The sequence below is a fragment of the Anabrus simplex genome, chromosome 2 (genome assembly GCF_040414725.1).
Source record: "Anabrus simplex isolate iqAnaSimp1 chromosome 2, ASM4041472v1, whole genome shotgun sequence".
Classification (NCBI taxonomy): domain Eukaryota; kingdom Metazoa; phylum Arthropoda; class Insecta; order Orthoptera; family Tettigoniidae; genus Anabrus; species Anabrus simplex.
Window position 1 is genome coordinate 802,675,047 of NC_090266.1, and position 23,213 is coordinate 802,698,259.

Consider the following 23,213-nt stretch of genomic DNA (forward strand, 5'->3'; position numbering starts at 1 on the left):
TCCCACTCAAACGGCCACTACTATAAGAAATGACTCATTACATCCTCAAACACAAAAAGCGGCTACATATAATAGCTTGGTAGATCGAGCATTCAGGATTCCAATGTTCAGAAAAAAACTCAAATAAGGAACTGAACAAAATTCGTTCTATAGCAAAATTTAATGGATTTCATGAAGCCTTTATTGAAGAAATAATCAATAAATTCAAATATCGCCCAAAAACCACCTTAATAAAAGACAAAACTAGCACTGCCACGTTTTCAACATTTACCTTTAATAAGGAAATATATAACGTCACTAACTTTTTTTTTTAACGCAATGTTATAATAGCCTTTCGTACTAACAAGAGAAGTACACAGATCCTGCATAACTCTACATCAATAAGTAAAAGTAGTCCTTTTTCAAAATCAGGTGTATATAGGTTTTCTTACCAAGACTGCAATAGCTCTTACCTAGGTCAAACAGGACGCAGTTTTAAAGTCAGATATGCGGAACATGTCAATGCTATAAAGCACAACAATTTTTCTGCAGTCGGCCTACATATGAAAGAATTTAAACACAACTTTACTGAAATAGATCTTGAGATATTAGATGTTCTAAATGAAGGTTCTTTACTAGATGTCACTAAAAACTGCTATATTCATTTGGATCAATATTTCAATCCAAACTTAAATTATATCTCCGAGAAACCAAATATCCTGTTCGACTTTCTCATTGCATTCTTCAAAAATATTAATATTCCGAATAATAGATGTGTCTTTCACATTATGCATAATACTTTCTCACTCCATGCGCTTTCACCGCATCACCCTCCCTAATTTCCCGTCCTTCCACTTCTCACACCTCCCCTACCGATCCTCATCCTTCCCTCTCCCCTCCTACCCCAACAATAACTATTCCCCTGACCTAAGCTGTCCATCACGCTCAGTCCCTCTTCATCACATGCCATAACTTTGTCGCCTCAGGTGAATCTCATTCAGTCACAGCCCAAGTTCTCCTTTTCTTCACTATTCCAGCTTGTATAAACATCCCCTTTTTATACAGCAGGTCCCACATTGAACTGCGAACATCATAGGAATTTGGGCTCAGAAACTTGGTCTCCACCTTACACGTTACGTTGCAACATAAAAACAATAGACCACAGACAATAGCAGTCAACTTCAAAGCTCTCAGAGGAACATTTTTTGCAAATTGAAGATTGGAAATTTTTTGTCAAAAGCTCAAAGAAAATGTTTACTACACCCTTAACATGTGACATTCAATGAAAAATGACTATGAATTTGAATCTTTAACTGCCAAGTTCATCTCATACTTGGGTTTTGAAATGTTATATGCATTTTTAAAAGATTGTGTTTGTTGAGTCCTAACTCGTGTTTGTACCACACTCGTCTCAAATGACATTTAACGAAAAAGTTACTACAAATTTGAATCTTTAATTTGAATGTGTTATAAGTATTTTAAAAGATTGTGTTTATTGAGTCCTAACTCGTGTTTGTACAATTTTATTCCACCCTTCATAGACTGTTTTGAAGTGCCATTTAATGAAAAGTAATTACAAATTTGAATCTTTAACTGCCAAGTTCATTCCAAACCTATGTTTTAACTTTTTATGTGCATTTTTGAGAGAACTGTGTTCGTTGAGTCCTAACTCATGTTTGTACTACACTCTTACCAAGTGACGTTTAATGAATAAGTGACTACAAATTTGAATCTTTAACTGCCAAGTTCATCTCGAACCTATACAAAGTCTGAATGTGTTATATGTATTTTAAAAGATAGTGGTAATTGAGTCCTAACTCGTGTTTGTACAATTTTGATTCACCCATCATGGACTCTTTTGATGACTGACAAATTCTGAACTTGTATTTCACTATTTTATGCCTCTTTTTACTGTTATTTAATCATAATGCTGTAACATTTTGTGTAATGTATATGTTTGCATGTATACGCCTATGTTTATTTCTCATATTTTGGCTGAAGATGACGCTAAACAGCGTTGAAAGTAGTTTCAGGTAAATATATTGTAACTTAACCATTATAACATTTATTTGTATTGAAAAGGTGGATTCTTTAAGTTACCTCTCTTACGTTCTGAATTGAAAGCGAAATACAAGCACAAACAGTCTTACTGGTGCTCAAAATTAAAGACTTGCGGATTTCCACCTTTTCAAGTCTCATTTTAGAGTATCTCATTGTCAATACAGACAAATTATGTTTTTAACTTTCAATTCATCCTTACTGGGTTATTCAGCAATATCAATGAAAACTGGAGAGCAAAACTGAACTGTCCTGAGGTTAACGGCTTGCTTCCCGAAGGAGTAATTTACCCCTGTAAAGTTCGGGAATTAAAGGCAAATTCTCGTTTTCGCGCAACTTTCCCCATCCTGCCCTCTTGTGGCAAGGGCTCTAATCTGTGATGGAAATCACGTTCCTTTCACAAGGATTACAACATTTTCAGGGCTAGGAAAAATATGATCGTACTAAGCGGTAATAAGTGAAAATTTGCGATGCGATAAGCAAGGTATTTTTATATTTAATACAACCTGAATCGGGGCGTCAAATTAGGACGACCTAAGCGAGATACCGTCTTAATGAGGAACACACTAACGAGGTTCCACTGTATTCTCTTGAATCTGATTAAATTTCGGAAAGGCCATTCCCATGTAAATTTAAAGCAAAAAGTTTATCATTACTGGCACTTGAAAATACGTTTTCCTGATATATATATAAGGTTAAGTTAGGTTAGGTGACGCTGTTTGAATAAGAAAACTGAAACATTTGCCACAAAACTACCGAAGTGATACTTCTCCAATTTTTCAGAACGAAATTGAACGTACACATTCATGTCTCAAATTAGAAACATAACTAAAGAGTAAGCCGTAGTATGGAAATCTGCATTAACGCATGTTTTGAACAAACTGATTGCTGTTTCATACAGATTTTAATGTGCGTGTGGATTTTTTCGTAGACGTTTACGATAAATCAGATATAATGACAATCTGCTGTAGGGAGTAATTTTTGTGCTGTTATGAATTCTCACTATAATGGACTCCTACTTTATTTGGCTCTGTTAAGAATGGAAACTGTCTAACATGTTTAGAACTTATGGCTAAATTTGATCCATTCATGAAGAATCACATAGCCCAATCTGGAAATCCTGGTGAAGGGAAGACTTGCTACTTATCATTTGAGATCTCTGAGGAACTCATTACTCGCTGTGAGCCGAACGACCCTAGGCCTGGTCGCTCAGCAATTAGGGGCTTGTTTTGACTCCTAGTACTGGCGGGAGATATCCATTTAAACCCCGGTCCCACCACTTGTGAAATGAAAACAGATCTAAACATCTGTTGTCAGGACGTGCAAAGCCTAAATAATAAGCTGTCTGACTGTGAACTATCCCTGCCAGACTTAAGAGAAGTTGACGTGATCGGAGTTACTGAAACATGGCTCTTGTGGGCTAGTGACAGTGAACTACCACTCAGCGATAATTACAGCACAATTAATTGAAGGAACAAGAATCCACCTGATCGATACTTTCACTTTTATTTAGCCTTAGGCTATTTCAATAGACATTAAATTCAAAGTTCAGAACATGTTTCGAATGCATTGCATTCGTCATCAGCTGCTTACATTTGGCAAAAGTAAAAATTAGCTAAGAACAGTCTCACAATTTTCTTAAAACCTTAAGAACAAGTGTTAGTAGTGCGTGTGTGAATGGATGTGAGGTGGGGGGGGGGGAATTCATTGAAGGCGATTGTTAGTTAAACTATGACTTATTATTAAAAATCTTAATGTTAAAAACACTGATGGACTAAAATATAGTTCACTATAAGTCTTGTGAATTTTCCATAAGTTCGTTGATTACTGAAGAACTTGTATGCACTATGTGAAGTATTTCTGTTGAGCTATTGGTAAAAAGTTTCCTTAAGAAGGCATCCGGTGTTTTCACGTCTCTTATCTCCTGTTGGGTGGAGAGGTGTGGCTTGTTTCGAATATGAAGTTTGCTATTTGTAGTTGATAGACAAGTTAAAGCCACCCAAATAGGCAGGAGGTTAACTCACGAACTACAGCACACAGTTACAATACAAGGTTGAAGGCAGCCGGATTAAACCCACTCCCGTAGTATGGGAAGTTAAACTAACACGCAAGACAAGGGTTAGAGGTCGTGATACAGATGATCTAACTTTTTTCAATTCAAACTACAAATAGCAAACTTCATATTCGAAACAAGCCACACCTCTCCACCCAACAGGAGATAAGAGACGTGAAAACACCGGATGCCTTCTTAAGGAAACTTTTTACCAATAGCTCAACAGAAATACTTCACATAGTGCATACAAGTTCTTCAGTAATCAACGAACTTATGGAAAATTCACAAGACTTATAGTGAACTATATTTTAGTCCATCAGTGTTTTTAACATTAAGATTTTTAATAATAAGTCATAGTTTAACTAACAATCGCCTTCAATGAATTCCCCCCCCCCCCCCACCTCACATCCATTCACACACGCACTACTAACACTTGTTTTTAAGGTTTTAAGAAAATTGTGAGACTGTTCTTAGCTAATTTTTACTTTTGCCAAATGTAAGCAGCTGATGACGAATGCAATGCATTCGAAACATGTTCTGAACTTTGAATTTAATGTCTATTGAAATAGCCTAAGGCTAAATAAAAGTGAAAGTATCGATCAGGTGGATTCTTGTTCCTTCAATTAATTGGATCACATAGTCGATACGGATATGAAGTGGATAGTATGTAACAATTACAGCACCACTGTGATCGCGCTTCTCTAGGTGGTGGAGTGGTGCTAGCAGTGAACAGTGCGTTACCGTGTAAACCAAGGACAGATCTCGAACGGAACTGTGAGTTAGTGTGGGTGAAGATACTCTTTCCTCGATGCCCTGTTTCAGTTTCAACCCGTGGACCCAACACCCTGGACCTCCTGCTCTCCTCATTAGAACTTAAAACAATAACCCCAACCAGAAACCTTTTCCTCTGCGACCACCAGTCTCTCAATGCTACATTCCTCCTACCCCACCCCTCCTCATAGCCTCACAGCAGGACATCTTCCCACCCAACCTACATCTGGCACCGTGCCAACTGGCCTGCAATGTGCCGAGTCCTGGAATGCCTTCCCTGGACCCTTCTCGAAATAGGTAATATCGAATCAGCTCTTGACCTGCTGCACAACTGGCTGAAACCTGCAATTAAAGACTTCGTACCTGCACAACGGACAACTACCAGCAAATATCAACACTGGATATCACAAAGGGCCAGACTGATACTATTTAATAAGAAGAGATCTTGGTGCCTGTGGAAAGACTTCCCTAACCCACACACTCACAATACCTTTGTTAAAATCCGCCGCCACACGGGGTTTATGGTCAGAAGAGACTACAAAACACATGTAGAAAAAGTCACTGAAAATGTCTGCAGCAATCCCAAGCGCTACTGGAGTCTCATCAACACATGGAAAAGGACGGAACGGATTCCTGTCAGCATGAAACACAACGATACAACAGCAGACGGCACCGATCGCAATGAACTGTTCAACAAGTATTTCTTCTCCAACTTCTCCCCTCCCATAGGTACAGTTTCAAACAGAACCCTATCAAGCATAACTACCACACCAAGTGAAGTTCATAACCTTCTTCAAACTCTTTGTACCAACAAAGCTACCGGTCCCGACACTATAGGTCCTCTTTTACAAAAAAAAAAAAAAAAAAATACTGCCAGCACCCTTCGCGCCCCCTCCCTCAAAATTATTTAACAGATGTTTTGCCGTGGGCTATTTTCCATTTGCTTGGAAACAGGCAAATATTGTTCCACTTCTCAAATCAGGCAACAAATTTAATGTTTCATCTTACCGACCAATTTCTATTTTCCCTACACTATCCTTCATCTTTGAAAAAATTATACACCAGCGTCTCCTCGCATTCACATTGCCTTAACCCTTTCAGACCTGAAAGAAAACTGACGGTGTGAATTTTTGTTTGTACGTCAAAAACTGACTAAAATGCTCTTAAATATATATTTTTATTTTATACTACAGAATAAAAATTAACATCTGGGAAAAAGCACCCACACAATTGTGCATGTCAGGACTTCATTCACTACTTACAAAAAAGAAAAATTAACTCAATGTATGTGAATATACATAGGTACATGATCAAATGTTCTATTTTACAGTGGGGAATAATTTAAAACAATTGAATCTTCATTCAAACACAAGTAAATATTACATTTTCTACACTGAGGACAAGTTTTGCTTTTACTGCCCTTTTGGCAGCAGCAACTTGTCATCGGATCTGAAAGAAAACTGGAGGTGTGAATTTCCATTTGGACGTCAAAAACTTACTAAAATGCTCTCAAATACATGTTTTTACAGTTTGTTTTACAAAATGAGAATTTTCAGCTAAAAAACAGAACCCACACAATTGTGCGTGTCAGGACTTAATTCACTACTTACAAAAAATAAAGAATTAGAAAATCAGCTCAGTTCATGTGAATATACACATGTACATGATCAAATGTTCTATTTTACAGTGTGGAACAATGCATTTTAAACAATTCAAATCTTATACATTGCATTTCTCATGTAGGGTACGAGTTCTGATTTCACAGTCCTTTTGGTGGCAGCACCCAGCACGCTTGCATGCATTGCCTGTAGGTAACCCTAGCCCGCACACTTGTGCGTATCAACATTCAAAACCTCATGGTATTACGTACGATGTTGTAAGCTCACAATTTACGTTTGCTAAACAATATACACACTTCATTGATTATATTCTGATATTCAGTAGAGCTTCTAGATTCATATGAATGCAATAAATGAATACTTATTTTAGGCATTACTGCTTGCCGCCATCTTGCCAATGAACTGTATTTTTAAACTCTTCTTCCTGCCCCCTGGTGATCAAGCACTAAATAAAAACAACTGAAGTACATGCTACGTGTCCTGCACAAGCACTGCAGTCAGGTCTAGCGCCAAGAAAAGGTCAAATAAGCTCGGACATAAATAAAATACGAACCCGCACATTGTGCGTACACGGTTTGAAGGGGCTATATCTCATCCAATCAGCATGCCCACTCTGCATAGCTGTGCATCACATGCCATTGCAACTAAATCACAGCTGGGTATCTGCTGCGAAGACATTTCAAAAGCTTTGGACTCTGTAGACCATTCTGGTGCTCCATGAATTCTCCAAACAATTTAATATACATGGCAGTCTTCTGATCCTTCTTGCTAGCTTCCTACATAACCGTTGTAATATCAGGCACTTCATCCTCATGGTAACCAGTCACCTCCGGTGTCCCACAAGGCACTGCTCTTGGCCTCTTGCTGTTTTCCTTGTTTATGGACGATCTGCCGTCCGAACTCAACGAAACAGCAAATACCCTACTTTTTGCTGATGACTGCAAGATATTTAGGGAGATCATGAATCCACCAGATGCAACTCTGCTACAGTCCTCACTTAACGCCCTCTCGAACTGGTGCCGTACTTGAAAACTCATCCCCAATCCAAAAAAATGCAGCCGCATGACCGTAACACTATGTAAATCTCCTCTACCGACATCATATTACCTACTCGACAAGCCCATCATTGTAGTTACGCAACAGCGTGACTTAGGTGTAATATTCAATACAAAATTACAATTTATGAACCACATAGAAACATATACAACCAAGGCTATGAAATTACTAGGCATTCTCTACCACTTCACAGAAATTTCTGATCCCACTGCTCTTCATCACTTCTTCCTCAGGATCATTCAGCCTCTCTTGAAGTACTGCTCTCCGATTTGGACAACAGCCTCCCCTTCAATATTAACCAGTTAGAAAGAGCAGTACCCTTCCTTGCTGCAATTGTTACGAACAGAAACCCCAAGCTCAGAAATCTGTCTACGCAGCAGGTATTAAGGGCAATAAATGTGTCATCGCTGCACATCAGGTGACAGGTAGCTGACCTGAGTTTCCTCCGCGGGATCTTAAATGGGTATTACCGCTCGGAACATCTTGTCTCACCCTTCTCTCTCCGTGTTCCTTCCCGCTCTACCAGAAATAAAGACCTTCTCCACATTCCCCACAATCAGCACTCAATACTTCAACAATCTTACCTGATCTGCCTCCCAACTTTCTTTAGCAAACTTAATAGAAGACAAGAGTTTGATATAGCATCAAGTAAAAGTATATTCGGGAGGGGTGTAAACAGTCTCCTAAGGAAAAGTTGATTGTGAGGAGGTTATATTGCCATTTTGACCCACAACGACTTGGCTATGAACATGCACATTCTCATGGTTTTCGATTCGGACAGTTATTAGTAGGCTGTGTATCTGATAGTGTTATCTTTTTTTATGTTTGTTATATTTTATCATGAAAGTTAACATATGTTAATTAGTCTGTTGAAAGTGCAAGTGAAATTTGCTCAGTGTAGCTGTATCTTGTGCTTTGTGATAAATAAATAAATAAATAAATGAATAAATGAATGAATAAAGAAAGAAAGAAAGAAAGAAAGAAAGAAAGAAAGAAAGAAAGAAAGAAAGAAACAAACAAACAAACAAACAAACAAACAAACAAACAAACAAACAAACAAACAAACAAATAAATAAATAAATAAATAAATAAATAAATAAATAAATAATGGCAAAAACTGTAATCACTGAAATAGTAAGAAAAGTGAGGGAATCCAAATATCATTGTGGATTTCACACATGACAACAAATGCAATGACCAACTGAGCTTTGTTCTCAGACATGTGAATAAAAAGGGGTCTGTTGAAGAACGTTTCTTGAAGTTTGTGAAAAATCCCAGAACATGCCAGGAAAGAGTTGGATTATGCTGTAATTACTTTCCACTCGTCCCACAGTCTAGACATAAGTAACTTCAGGTGCCAAACCTATGACAATGCCGCCAATATGTCGGGCACATATTCCGGCCTGCAAGCAAGAATCAAAGAGGCCAGTTCATTAGCATTTTTCATACCATGTTCAGACCACTCCCTTAATTTAGAGGGATCAAGTGCTACAACTTTTGCAGACTGGCTATATTCTTCTCTTGTCTTTTTTTCTAACGTCGCACTGACACAGATAGTTCTTATGGCAACGATGGGGTAGGAAAGGCACAGTAGTTGGAAGGAAGCGACCATGGCTTTAATAAGGTACAGCCTGGTGTGAAAATGGGAAACCACGGACAACCATCTTCAGGGCTGCCGACAGTGAGGCTTGAGCCCACTATCTCCCGGATGCAAGCTTACAGCCGCGTGCCCCTAACCACATGGCCAACTCACCTGGTATATTCTATTTTGAATTACTGCAAAAAATTTATAATTTTTTCTCAACATCTACCCATTGCTGGAATGTTTCATTCCTTTTTTTCACATCAGCAAAACTTTCCCTCAAAACACTGTCTGGAACAAGATGGTCCGCTCAAGAAAATGCATATAGGAGTTTAAACAGTAACATTGAAGCCATGATTACAGTTCTAAAATGTATCCAAGAAGATGAAGATGAAACGTCAGCCAGTAAAGAAGTGCCAAAGGAATGTTGAAAATCTGATCTCTCCTGAAATGACTTTTATTGACTGCAGTGTGGAGACCTACCCTGAAAAGATTCAATGCTGTTTGTGCAAAATTACAGCCTGAGGAAATGGATGATAGTTGTAGATTAGGTTGTAAATACACATTATTTTTGTAACAACTCATTCAGTTTTCAATATTCATAAACAACTTTTATTCCCAATCAAAACATACTTTTAACACCAGTTCACAGAATACTTAAAACCCAAAGAGTAAAGGAACAAATATTGCCAACCTTAACATCTATAAATATCTCGACATACTCCCACCTAATTTACAATTTTCTCAAAATTGGAAATTATCAAGACATTGAGGGTAACTGAACAAGGTGATGATGATGATGATGATGCTTGTTGTTTAAAGGGGCCTAACATAACTGAACAAGGGGTGCCAAGTGGATTCTTTCTCTCCTGTCTCATGAAATCAAAGATTTAGTCTTTTAGGAGGAACCACATTTCTTCCTGTTCTTGTTCTTAATTCTTCAGGGGGATTTAGACACATCCTCTTCTTTGAGCTGGGTTTTTGTTTTGCAACTCACGATGCTAGAGTGGACCTCCAAAGGGTACACTCTCTGTAGAAGATGTACAACAGTATCACTGCTAGTCTTTAGTTGAACCACCCGGACTCTTCCATCTCGCCCTGGAATGAGATGCTCAATTCTTGCCAAAGGCCAATCCATCCTCTTTCGATTGTCCAATCCTATTATTACCACCTCACCAACTATAGGCTTCCGAGTTTCACATCGTTTTGTCCAAGTTAACTGTCCCAGATACTCTGAACAGATACGTCTTCTTAGCTCTTCTCTCAGTCTTTGCAGATACCGAATTTTCCGAGTGATGCTTGCAGATTCAATGCAGTCCAAGTCAGGCACTCCTGTCTCTCGTACTTCTTGTAGTAGCATGGATGGAGTCAATGGAATAGGATCTTTACTATCTTCAGCAGTATATGTCAATGGTCTTGCATTGATCACTGATTCACAGTCAATAAGTACAGTCTGAAGTTCATCCCAAGACAATGCGGCCTTCCCCAGCGTCTTCCGTAAAATTTGCTTCACCAGGCTCACTAATCGTTCCCAGAAGCCTCCCGACCACAAAGCCGTAGGCGGATTAAACCTCCAAATTATACGTTCCCCGGTGCTGTATGTAACAATTTGATCCCAATCTAACTTTTCCATAGCATTACATGTTCCTCGAAAATTTGTGCCATTATCACAGAGGTTCACTTTAGGTCGACCACGCCATGCGATGAAACGCCTCAGTGCTCTTATGAATGCCTCAGTTGACAGAGACGGAACTAGTTCCAGATGGACAGCCCGGTAGCAAGCACACGTGAATAGGGCAATCCATGTCTTTGACGAATCACGAAAATACAAAGGTCCTGCAAAATTTAACCCGATGACTTCCAATACGGCTGCATCCTTAACTCAAAGACCAGGCAAAGGAGGGGACTGAGTGTCAAAGTTTTTTACTTGAAAACGCTGGCAAAAAAAACATTTCTTGATGATTCCTCTCGCAAACTGGCGTTCCTTAATGACCCAGTATCTCTCGCATAACAAACCTAGGAGAGTTGCTGGACCGGGATGATTATTTTTATGATGTACTTCTTGCGCATACCTTTTGACCACCGGATGTTCGGGAGGCAGCAAGGCTGGTAGTCTGAAAGGGCCCTTGTCTACACGTTCGACTATCCTTGCCTGGAGCCTGATTATACCTTTTTGATCTTGGAATGCTTGAAAATTCTTAAGCCTCCGATAGTCTGGGAATTCGAAGGACTCTGTCTGAATGAGCAGAACAATTTTATCTTCAGCTGCAGCTACCTCACTTGTCAATATCGGACCTCTTCTTTTAATTTCAGTGTGTCGATGGTTGTTGAGAAATCTGAAGATCCATCCTACCATACGCACAATTTGTTCATATTTGCTGAACCGGTGATACAGCCACGTAGTATTGTGAGTGACTGCAATAAGATTATATTCGTTTGCCACTCCATAGCTTATGTGAGATTCAGGCCAGTTTTCTTGTCCTTCAGCAAACCACTTAGGTCCTTTCCACCATTCGTATTCGAGCAGTTGCGCGACGGTACATCCTCTTGAGGGTAGGTCTGCAGGGTTCAAATTGCCTGGTATGTGTCTCCAGTTTCGTACATCAGTGAGTTCCCTTTTCTCCTTCACTCGATTCCTAACAAACACAGTCTTGTCTTCATTGCCAAGAATCCAGGCTAGCACAGTGCTTGAGTCTGTCCAACAATGAACAGGAACTTCTTTCCAATCTAGGCTTTCTTGAACTGATTTCAGTAGACGAACTCCAATGAGAGTTCCTAATAATTCCACTTGAGAAATGGTCAGGCGCTTAAGCAGTGTTATTCTTGGTTTGGCTACCGCCAACCAAATGTGTACCTCTCCCTGGTAACCGCTCCTGATAAAGACGACAGCTGCATATGCATTCTGACTTCCATCACAGAATACATGCAGTGAGATATCCTCCTCGCTGCCGAGGTGGCGCATCATCCCGATTTCTCTTAAGTGAGGCAAGTCCTTCAACCACCTCTCAAAATGTCATCGAGTATCTTTCTCAATAGGGTCGTCCCATCCTAACTTTCTGGTCCATAAATCTTGAATTAACATTTTCAACCTTATCGTTACTGGAACGGTTAGTCCAATCGGATCAAAAATGCAGTGAACTATTGAAAGAACAGTCCTTTTTGTCAGATTTTCCATTTCCCACGATTTCTCCTACCAATCCATATTGATCTTCAAAGTGTCATCTCGATGATTCCACCTAATGCCAAGCAGTGTAGACTCCTGGGGAGAGTTGTCTCTGGTCCACTCCCACCCTCGAAGGTCGAACCCGGCCCTTGCCATGACGGTCTTCGAAAGATAAACGAATTCCTCTACTTCTTCTACTCGGTCAAGGCTTGTCACTAGATTGTCAACATAAAAATTATTCTTCAATGATGCCGCGATGTCTGTCACCTTTGAAACAGTCGATTCCATGCATTTTTCTAGGTGGTACCCAATAACTGCTCCAAGAAGAAACGGACTACTGGTAACACCGAATACCACTCTGGCATGACGAAGGACTCCCAGGTCTCTCTCATTATCTTCATACCACAAGAATTTCAGGTAGTCTCTCTCCTCTGGGTGTATTCTTATCTGCAAAAGTGCCTTTTTTTATATCAGCTGTGATACCTATCCTCCGTTGTCGAAACCTCAAGAGCAATTCTGGTAAGATTTCAACGAGGTTCAGTCCTTCTTCAAGGCAGTCGTTCAGTGATGGGAAACCTCTCTCTTTCGCCGACGCATCGAACACAGGACGCACTTTCATAGTTGCACTGTGTATCCTTCAATACGGGGCGGTGAGGAAGGTAGTGTCCTGTAGACAGATCCATTCCATCTTCAACAATGCCTTTTTTCACCCAGTCTTGTAAGATGGTATCATATTCTTAATTTTTGGGTCATTCGAATTAATCTGCCTTCTGCAATCTCTCTATTTGTTGGAAGGTCTGGAGCATCTCTCCTCCATGGAAGACGTACCTTATACCTGCCATCTACAAAATTAACAGTATTTTTGAAATATCTGAGTATTGACATCCTCTTCTCCTCCTTCGTTGCATTCTCTACTGGATCGGTGATCCCAATGGTCTCCATTTTCCATTGATCAGATACAGGTAGCTGAGTAATACTGAGTGCAGTGACTGTATTCGCAATACTAGCATGCTTGGCTAGATAGTTTTTTCCTATGGTGCATATTTCCTTCTTCTTCCCCATTACCATCCATCCTAAACGGGTTTCAATGGCTACCAGTCCAGAAAGTAGAGTCTTCATTTTGCCTGTCCACAACTTTCCCGCGATGTCAGAACCTATCAAGATGTAAATCGGAGCCCTAGAATCTCTGTACATCGGAATGTGTTCTCTCAGTAATTCTTCCCTCACTTCCTCCCTGACTTCTACTGATGGAACCGCAGCTGTAATTGTTCTCTGGTCTAATGCTATGAAGTTGCATGCAAAGTCATTACATAAGCTGAGTAAGTGCACTTTATAGCATCTGTGCTTGACTGCCTCTGTTGGCATGCCACCAAAAAGAGAGTGGATAATGTTTTCTTCCCCAATTGGAAAGTACTTCATTTCTTCGGCCAAACTACGTTGGGATCCACTGTCTATCAGTAACCTGGCCTTCCTGATTTTGTCACCATTCCTTATATAAACTAGCAGAGTCTGAAGATAGACCTCCGTCTGGGAGCTAATTGACAAATTGTTATCAACAGATGAAGTATTGAACAAGGAAACTTCTTCTCGTTTGTTCTCAGGATGCCTATCCTCAACACATTCTTTCTCTTTCAATTGGTACTTCTCCACAGATGGGCATAATAATGGCACATGCCGTCCATGACAAACAACACATCGAGCTCGACACTGCTGCGCAGAATGGCCTGTTTTCGTACAAGAAAAACAGTGCTTACCTTTAAACAGAACCCCTTTTCTATCTTCGAAGTGACATTTTTTGTGCATGGAGGCATTCTGTTGAATAATGATTCACTCCTTTACAAAATACACACTTCTGAGAGTCAGATTCAATTCCGAGAGTAGCAAGATCGATTGCAGAGGCAAAATGAACTTTGTCCTTATGTGATTTCCCCGGATTCTTAGCCAGGCTATAGGAACGGGACTGATTATTTGCCATTGCAACTCTCTCCTCCCCTTCTACTTCTCTTTTCAGAAACATTAAGTTATCCATTTGCTCCTGCAGTGTCCTGTTGGGTTCATTGGAACATTGCCACACCTTCAATATGTCTGTGGGCAGACACGATTCTACAAGCGGAAACAATAATGCGGCATAATTATCTGAGAAGACGTCTAATGCCTCTAGCGCACGTAACTGAGTTTCTAGTTTGTCATACAAAATGCTGATCTTGACTGTTTTCTTTTCCTAAACCAAACTCAGTAGCTCCCGAACATTACACTCAATAAGGAGGTCATTACGCCCAAATCTATCCTTAAGTGCTTGGATGGCCCTTCCGTAATTTTCACCTGAAGGAGGAAAACTCATAACAACCGCGCGTGCTCGTGAATTTTCTTTCGTGGCTTGAATCAAATATTGGAACTTTTCCTCCCTACTTAACGACTGACTCTCGTCAGTTTGTGAGAACTGTGACCAGAATGATATCCAACCGGCTATTTCCCCGTCGTACTTATTTAATTCCAATTTCAGTAGACGAAGTGATATTTCGTTTCCCAAACGATCACTAACACAACTAGATTAAGTATGGGTAGCGCTATTCATTGTGATCAAACCGGAGGCCTTACCTTTAATTCTGTGGTAACGTAAGGTATACTCCTCTGCTTTCTCCATTTCTGCCATCAGCACTTCTGTCTCCTCTTCCTTTGTTTCAACACAGATGTTTTCACAAATCTGACTGACCAGTTCCTATAACTCCTTTCTTCTCTCTTCGAGCACTAGTAAACGCGCACTTATTAATTGTAAATCTGCATCCCTCTGCGTCACTAGTTCGTCTATAGCATTGCAAGCTTTTGTGAACAATGTGCGGATAACAGCTCTTTTCTTAGTTAATTGTGTAGACGCCATGATTATGATATACAAATGTAAACAACAGGATACGGTATACTGGATATACAGGCACAGTTATACACACTATCATCAAATTATAATTCAGCAAAGTCTACGTTAAATCCTGTCACGGTCGCCATATATAGATTAGGTCATAAATACACATTATTTTTGTAAAAACTCATTCAGTTTTCAATATTCATAAACAACTTTTATTCACAATCAAAACATACTTTTAACACCAGTTCACAGAATACTCAAAACCCAAAGAGTAAAGGAACAAACATTGCCAACCTTAACATCTACAAATATCTCGACAATGGTGAACTTATAGAACTCTCTAATTGCTATCCTGAATAAAATGAAATTGAACTGTTGGTGAGAAGAATATTCAAAGCATTTAACAAGTAGCAGAAACAGAGAGAAGTAGGCCCAAATGAATTAAGAAGTGCAAGAGATTCTTCAATAAAGAGCCTGAAAGTAAACCGGGAAACAAAATTGATAATGATTTAAATTGTATCTTTCAGAACAGTTACCTGGAGATATTGGGAAACTGTAAACAGAGATAAAAACAAGAATAACTCTATACAATTAATTTTTAGAAACATTCTCTTTCATTTACCCATTTACCCATCAGATATCAGAGAAGCATTTGCAACAGAATCTATCCATCTGTCCTTTGTCTTACAAGAAGCAATAATCTGCTCAGCTGTTAGGTCCTTCTCAGCACTTGTGAGGGTTAAAAATTATTTACGTTCATCTCAAACCCAAAAACTGCATCTTGCAATGCTTGCAACTGAAAGTGATTTAACTGTAAAGTTAGAATATAGAGATGTTAAATTTTTAGCTCATGAAACACCAAGATGTAAGTCACTATACTGATAATTAGTCCTGTATTTGTATTATTGTTAACTGAGTAAATTAGGTTTGTCAGCAGTAAAATGGTATTATTATTATTATTATTATTATTATTATTATTATTATTATTGATGATAATGTTATTTTGCTTTACGTCCCACCAACTACTTTCATTCCGGTTTTCGGAGACGCCGAGGTGCCGGAATTTTTTCCCGCAGGAGTTCTTTTACGTGCCAGTAAATCTACCGACACGAGGCTAACGTATTTGATCACCTTCAAATACCACCGGACTGACCAGGAATGAGTTAGCTGGAAAATTTATAACGTCCAATAACGGTCCATTTATATTGGTATTAAGAAAACTGTAATCATGACTACAAAAAGAACACTAATGCATATAGTATTACTTAAATTGTAATGGAGCATGCAGTTAATGAATATGTTAATGAACAAAAAAAGAAAAAATTTATTAATTACTTATTTCTATTCCTTTCTTTACAATACTTCTACAGTTGAGCACCATCATTTTTATGTCATCCTACTTGACTCCCAGTTCCCTGTATCCTTATCACCGCTCCCTAGGCCCCCCTGTTTCCCTGAATGTACCTGCCTATAACCCTTCTAAATAAATTTCCTAACTTGTATGTACCACTGCGGTTTAAGTGAAGGCCACCTGAGTGCAGATCCCAATCTCCTACCCACGCATTAGGATCTAGAAATCTCACTCCCAGTTTCCCCACATACCCACTCCATAGTCTCCTTTAAATCCTCAATCACCTTCCAGTCAGTATCCCTCCTACACAGTATTCCAATGATAATCTCTGTTTCCTTAAACTTCACCCGTGCTGCATTTACCAGATCCCACACATCCCCAACTATGTTGGTACTTATACCTGCTTGCCTTACGTTGTTAGTACAAACGTGAAACACTACCACCTTCTCCTTTCCCTCTTCCTTCTCTTCTACTTTGTACAAATGTGGAAAACTTCCACCTTCTCCTTTCCCTCTTCCATTCCTAAATATAACCTAATTCCTGGGTAACATACTACCCTGGTTCCCTTTCCTCTGACAGCATCTGCCTAATAATAGAGTCCCCCCATGACCAGAGCCTTAACACCACCCAACTCATTAGATCCCCTTCCCTCCTGGTCCCCCACATCTTCCCTTAAGCAACCAAATCTCCTTTCCTGTCCCTTTCCTCCCTGTCATGGCCCTACTCTCCCGCTACCATCCTGTCTTCTACTCAGTGTTTCCTTCCCCTCTAGCCTCCCCTTTCCCTGTAATGCCTCCCTGTTCCCCATCTTCCCTCAGGTGAAATCCCCCCCCCCGACTAGATCCCTTAGCCCATCTGTCTTCAACAATTTCTCCCTTGCTGCTCCTCACTCTTATCTCCCTACCGTACCCTGTACATTGCTTGAGGGTTTGACTCTTTAACAAAATTTACAAGACAATTGCATTATTTACTTAAAAAATTATTACATTCATGATAGGTGCAACAGATCTTAAAATCCTATGCAAAATACCATGGCTAGTATCAGGCATGTATAAATGTAGAACGTGCGGAAGGTACAAGTTCGTATAACTTCCATTTTACATTGTCCACAAGTTACGGGATCTTCAAGAAAACATTATGCCATGGCGATAATGTGCAGGCTAAACTGTGGCTGGACAACACAGAAACAAGTGACATACGTGTCACGCTCAGTACAAGACCGATAAGTGTGCCAGAAACAGTCCGTGTAGAGAGAGGTCTACAACAACTGATGAATTTCAGTGTTTCTGTACCTGTGTTGACACTATCCAATTCTCAAATGAAAGGGTCCACCTGTTCAACACTTTATCTCATTATTGCTTTATATTTAGTAGGAATACATGTTTTCTCTTACAGAGACATCCTCAGTTCGTTGAAATATAGGCATAAGATTACAAGGACAACATTTAGTACTATTACATATTTGGTTTTTTTAAAAGACAATGTCTATTAGGTTAAATTTTATGTTGAGCGTCAACTTGCAGTCTATGTATACACATACTAAAATTCATTATTGTAAGGATAACCTTAAAATTATGTGGGTGATAAAATCTTTAAATTGCATCCTGAGCACCAAGCTTACAGTCTACAAGAACACACACTTAAGAGTTAATATCATATAAAATTTAATCCAGTCGGATATCGTTAAAACGATTTTTATACAAATTCGAGTTTAGGAATTGACTATGGTGTCTATGTTCTTGAAAAGGAGTAAAATGTTGAAGGGGAAACTACTTCTCAGATGACAATTGCGTTTTTGTGGAACGTGTCGTAATTTGTCGAAAGTTCCTGTGTTCAGAGTCTGAAAATAACCGAATAGAAACATATAAGTATTGTGTGGATAAAAATAAGGTCTTTCACGGGATAAGTTTGAAATATGTTACTTCCCCGCTGTATACTCCTGAAAGGTAATGTGTGTGTCCTTTGTGCAGCACTCGTGATAATGGCAGTTGATTAAGCTGAACAGAGTAATGTGTAGGCAGGAGTGTTGTCATTGTTGGGCGGAGAAAAGAGGAGGGTGAGGGGAACTAATGACGTCTTTCTTATACCGCAGTTTTAAATATCTTTTCGTAAATAAGTTCGTTTATAAATTTCATCAAATAGCATATTTGTGTTTTCTGTTATTTCATTTATATTGTAACTAGAATTTGTTCTTTGATCCAGCCGTATGTAAATATCTTCTAAGCTGTTAGCTGCCTCTGTGGATCCGTGGTAGAGTGTCGGCCTCCGGATCCCAAGATAGCGGGTTCAAACCCGGCAGAGGTAGTCGGATTTTTGAAGGGCGGAAAAAAGTCCATTCGATACTCCATGTCGTATGATGTCGGCATGTAAAAGATCTCTGGTGACACATTTGGTGTTTACCCGAGAAAATTCATTAAATCTCAGCCATAAACGCCCAAGAGAGATCCGGTTTACTCTGTCTGCCATCTAGTGGGCCTAGAGTAAAATGGAACGTCGAAATTGACGAGCAGACAGCCAGATGGCATCAAATCGAAATGTCTGCACATGGTAGCTGAGGCCATATGATTATTATTATTCTAAGCTGTTCGTTACAGTTCCTTTATTTGCTAAGTGCAAGATGATTAAATCTTGCTTAGAGGAAAGTCTGGTGGCCTCGGACATTTTCGTATTTTGTTGACTGACCTTACCCTTTCATCGAACATTAAACATTATTTGCATTATTACATAGTTTATATTCTTAAATTAGACTAATCTGGCTGTAGCCCCAGACACACACATAACTTTTCAAAGTTCTTATCCAACATAGAAATGAACACAAAAGGTCATCTAAATGCATATGTCACAGATATAATTATCATTATAAACTATTTCTAACTCCGCACAGCCATCATGAGCACATCCCTTGCACTTACAGCACTGCATCCAGTTTTCAGAGGAGGTCTCTCTACAAATGATGATACATTGGGTTTCATCTTCCTCTTGAAACTGCAGGTTTTCCCTGCCTTTCACCTTGCTAGACACAGTCCTTTTGCTGCTTCTGCTTTTCGTTCATTTCCAAAGTTTCCTTGTGTGGACTGCTAGTGAGAATTTCTGCTTGAGCAGCAAGACATTTTCTCGATCTGATCCGATGATGACATGCATCTATGAGAGATGAAATTTGCTGCACTAGTTGTTGGGCTTCTCCTAGCAGTTGCTTCATTGGTGGTGTTTCTTGTTGGATGGATAAGAGTGGCCTGATCAACTGAGCATTTTGCTAGCTTCCCTCTATTGGAATCTTCAGGAACATCAGTAATTTGAGATTGTAAGAAACTGAAGTCAGCAAATATGTCTTTGCACAAGGGATAAATTCCTGTGGCAGAGAGTCCATTTTTAGTGATCTCCATTCTGCATGCTTTGGTGAACGCTTCATTGACTAACCCAGCAACATCATACATAGTGAACCGTAATCCTGGATTCCTCCTCATCCATGTTGCACATGCCCCATTTTAAGAGACTTTAAATGGTTTCATAAATATTCAGTCAAGAGGCTGCAGTTTGTGGGTCGTGTGAGGAGGAGTGCTCAAAATATGCACAAGGTGAGAACGTGCAAACAGGATCAATGACCGCAATGTCCGTCAACTGTCTGAAGGACAGGGCTTTCCTGAGTGGAATGCACATGCTTCATGAATTCTTTCAAACATATTAAGAAATTTTTTTGCATCCAGCCACCCATTTTGCTACATCAATGAAGTAGATTCATATGGAGAATTTATCATAAGCCTGTCATTGAGATTTTTCCTAGGGAACTCACACAGAGGGGGAATGAACTGCCCATTTGCACTCAAAACAAGATGGTGACATTCTGACCTCTTTCCCCAGATGTAAACTTACCCACTTGTTTCTTTTTAATAGAAACTACTTGACTGTTGACATGGACACAGGATACTCCACTCTCATCTGCATTGAAAATACACAACGGTGAAAAAGAAAATTTGTTCATTAATTCTTCTAGCTTGGAATAGAAACACATCACTTGAGGTTTATTATAACCAAATGCTCTCATCACACTGGTAGATTCTGCATTTCTAAGAGATAACTCAGGATTTCTTTTCATGAAACTACAGTAAAATGCTTTACCAGCACACCATTTAGAATTGTTGAATCTATGAGGTATGTTCATGTGTTTGGCCAAATCATATGCGAGTTTCAGGAACTCCTTTTGAGTCAGTGGCATAAGACAGTTGTCGAAGTCTTTTAGCCTACATACTGCACCAGCTTGTACTCCAAATGTTCCGAAAAAGTATTTTCGACCGAGCTCGATAGCTGCAGTCGCTTAAGTGCGGCCAGTATCCAGTAATCGGGAGATAGTGGGTTCGAACCCCACTGTCGGCAGCCCTGAAGATAGTTTTCCGTGGTTTCCCATTTTCACACCAGGCAAATGCCGGGGCTGTACCTTAATTAAGGCCACGGCCGCTTCCTTCCAATTCCTAGGCCTTTCCTCTCCCATTGTCGCCATAAGACATATCTGTGTCGGTGCGACGTAAAGCAAATAGCAAAAAAAAAAAGTATTTTCGAACCTGCCCAACTTAGGAGAAATTGTCAATTCACCATTTCAGCTTTTTATTTTCTTAATTTTATCATCCAGAGAACCTTTCGGCACATTGAAAACCTGAGCAGCTTTTCTACGCGACATAGTATTGCTTTCTATAGCGTACTTCATTGCATCCTCACTCCACGCCCCTTTGCTAGTATTTCTGCCTTTAAACATAGGCATTTTTCAAGTCCAGAAATTACCAGGAACAAAATAACATTAACACTCTGGCCGGGGTTACTAGATTGTTTACATAGGAAAATTCATTCATATCCACTAAACCACAAAAACTCTCATTATAAAATTTGATGGCCGTGTTTTTAAATGTATTTCAAATAATTAGTATAAGTATGAAGTGGGTACATTACCTGGAAAGTCGGGTAGGGAGCTTCAAATTTAAGTTTTGCCTGTAAGTACTGAGTGCCAAAACAACATGTGTTTGCAGCATGTATGGTCACCAACTTACAAACATCTAAGTACTCACCAACATACGTAGATTGTACCTAGGTAGGCAGTGACAAGCATCATGTGCGCTACCTAGTGAGGAAGTATGAAACTAACCAATGTCCACGGCTACCAGACCCTCCCCTAACACTTGTAAAAGAGTGCTGGAATTCTTCATATGGGTACTGATAGCAGAAAATCTATTATGTCTTTCTGAGTTTATGCGTTCTTGGTATCTGATAAAATCATAAAATAATTTCTCCCTGTTTGGCTGACATAGGTTGTTTTGCGATTTGTGCATATCAATTTGTATACTCCTAAATTAAGAGCTTTATTGCTTTTTGGGATAACTGAGTTATGATTATAAAAATCATAACTATTAGTGTTATGTGTACGGAAGGCTATGTGGATGTTATACTTTTTAATTATATTAGTAATATATATATCACATAATTATATTTTAAACAACAGTCAGTTAATAACTCAAATCGCTATTTTTTTAAATGTTAACGATATCCAAATGGACTATATTTTATATGATATTAACTCATTGGCGCACAGTCACGGAAGCGTTCCGCTACTATGGATGCGAGGTAGAACCACAGAACTGTTCCGTGTTCACGCATTACGATGCAATTCCACATTAGATGGAGATAGTTGTGACTCCGTATATGTGTGACATCTCTTTTCCTATTCTTTAGATACATATATCGATAATCGATGATAGTTTGGTATCATTTGATATTTTCAAGTTGTTAGTCTTAGACCTTCACACAAGTAAACAAACATGGCAGCTCATCGGCGCCTGGAAGAAAAAGAAATTGAATCTTTGTTTGAAAGTGATAATTATAATTCTTTCGATGAAAGTACCAGCGACATAACATAAAACTGTAGACAGAACAGTTCTAGTTCTGAAGATGACAAATTGAATAGTGCCGTAAATGAAGAGGAGGAGGAGCAAAGAGAAGATAAATGTGACATACATGGGCCAACAGACTGGTGCAGGACGATAACAAAATAAAATATATTCCATGTTCTGAGGTTCGTGGAGTGAATACTAGTGTGTTATGGAGACTAGGAAATAATCCTACTGTTATTGACATTGTTCACAATTTCTAGGTGATGAGCTTTTGTACATTATCACCATAGAAACCAATGACAATGCAAAGCCTTTTTTTCTTTACAATACCGGTACATGCCTGAACTACTAAAGAGACTGGAAAATACGTTTTAACATGCAATGTTCTGTATTTTATCATATTCATTTTCTTTTTATGTTTTGAACGTTTGAAAGCTCCCTAATTCTTTTTTTACATAAAACTGTAGACAGAAACTTCCTTTAAAATAATTCCTGCTCCAGGGCATATTCATTGTGCCAACAGGATCTAGTGTTTACACTGCACTATGCCATTTGGTGTGGGCTAGAACAAATTTGTTACTTTCATTCACCTGTCTCAGTCTCATCCTTGGCTTTGACAACATTAAAGTGACCGAGGTATGAGTGATGCTAGTAACGCCATTCCATATGCAGCCGGTCCTTTATAAATGACATGAAAATGTTGTTCATAGGGTCGGTTGGTGCGGACATTTCAGTGGGCCTTTCGGACTGATACATAATAAAACCTTCTGGCTCAGTTAGGAAAGCAACGGAAAACCACCTCACACCTAATTTCCCTAGTACATCTCTCCAGTGATGCCTGGGCTACC

General features: G+C 39.3%; 1 protein-coding gene across 2 annotated transcripts in view; it reads right to left on the minus strand.

The window, feature by feature from the left end:
• The window catches only part of elg1 (enhanced level of genomic instability 1), a 204,063-nt gene that overhangs the window by 155,066 nt on the left and 25,784 nt on the right, over positions 1-23,213 (minus strand). Inside the window, exon 3 of one of the 2 annotated variants that reach the window (XM_067139450.2) lies at positions 20,363-20,428. The exons of the other annotated variant lie outside the window; for it this stretch is intronic. Coding sequence (XP_066995551.2) covers positions 20,363-20,428 — 66 coding nt within the window. The remainder of the gene's footprint in view (positions 1-20,362; positions 20,429-23,213) is intronic. 2 annotated transcript variants of the gene reach the window in all.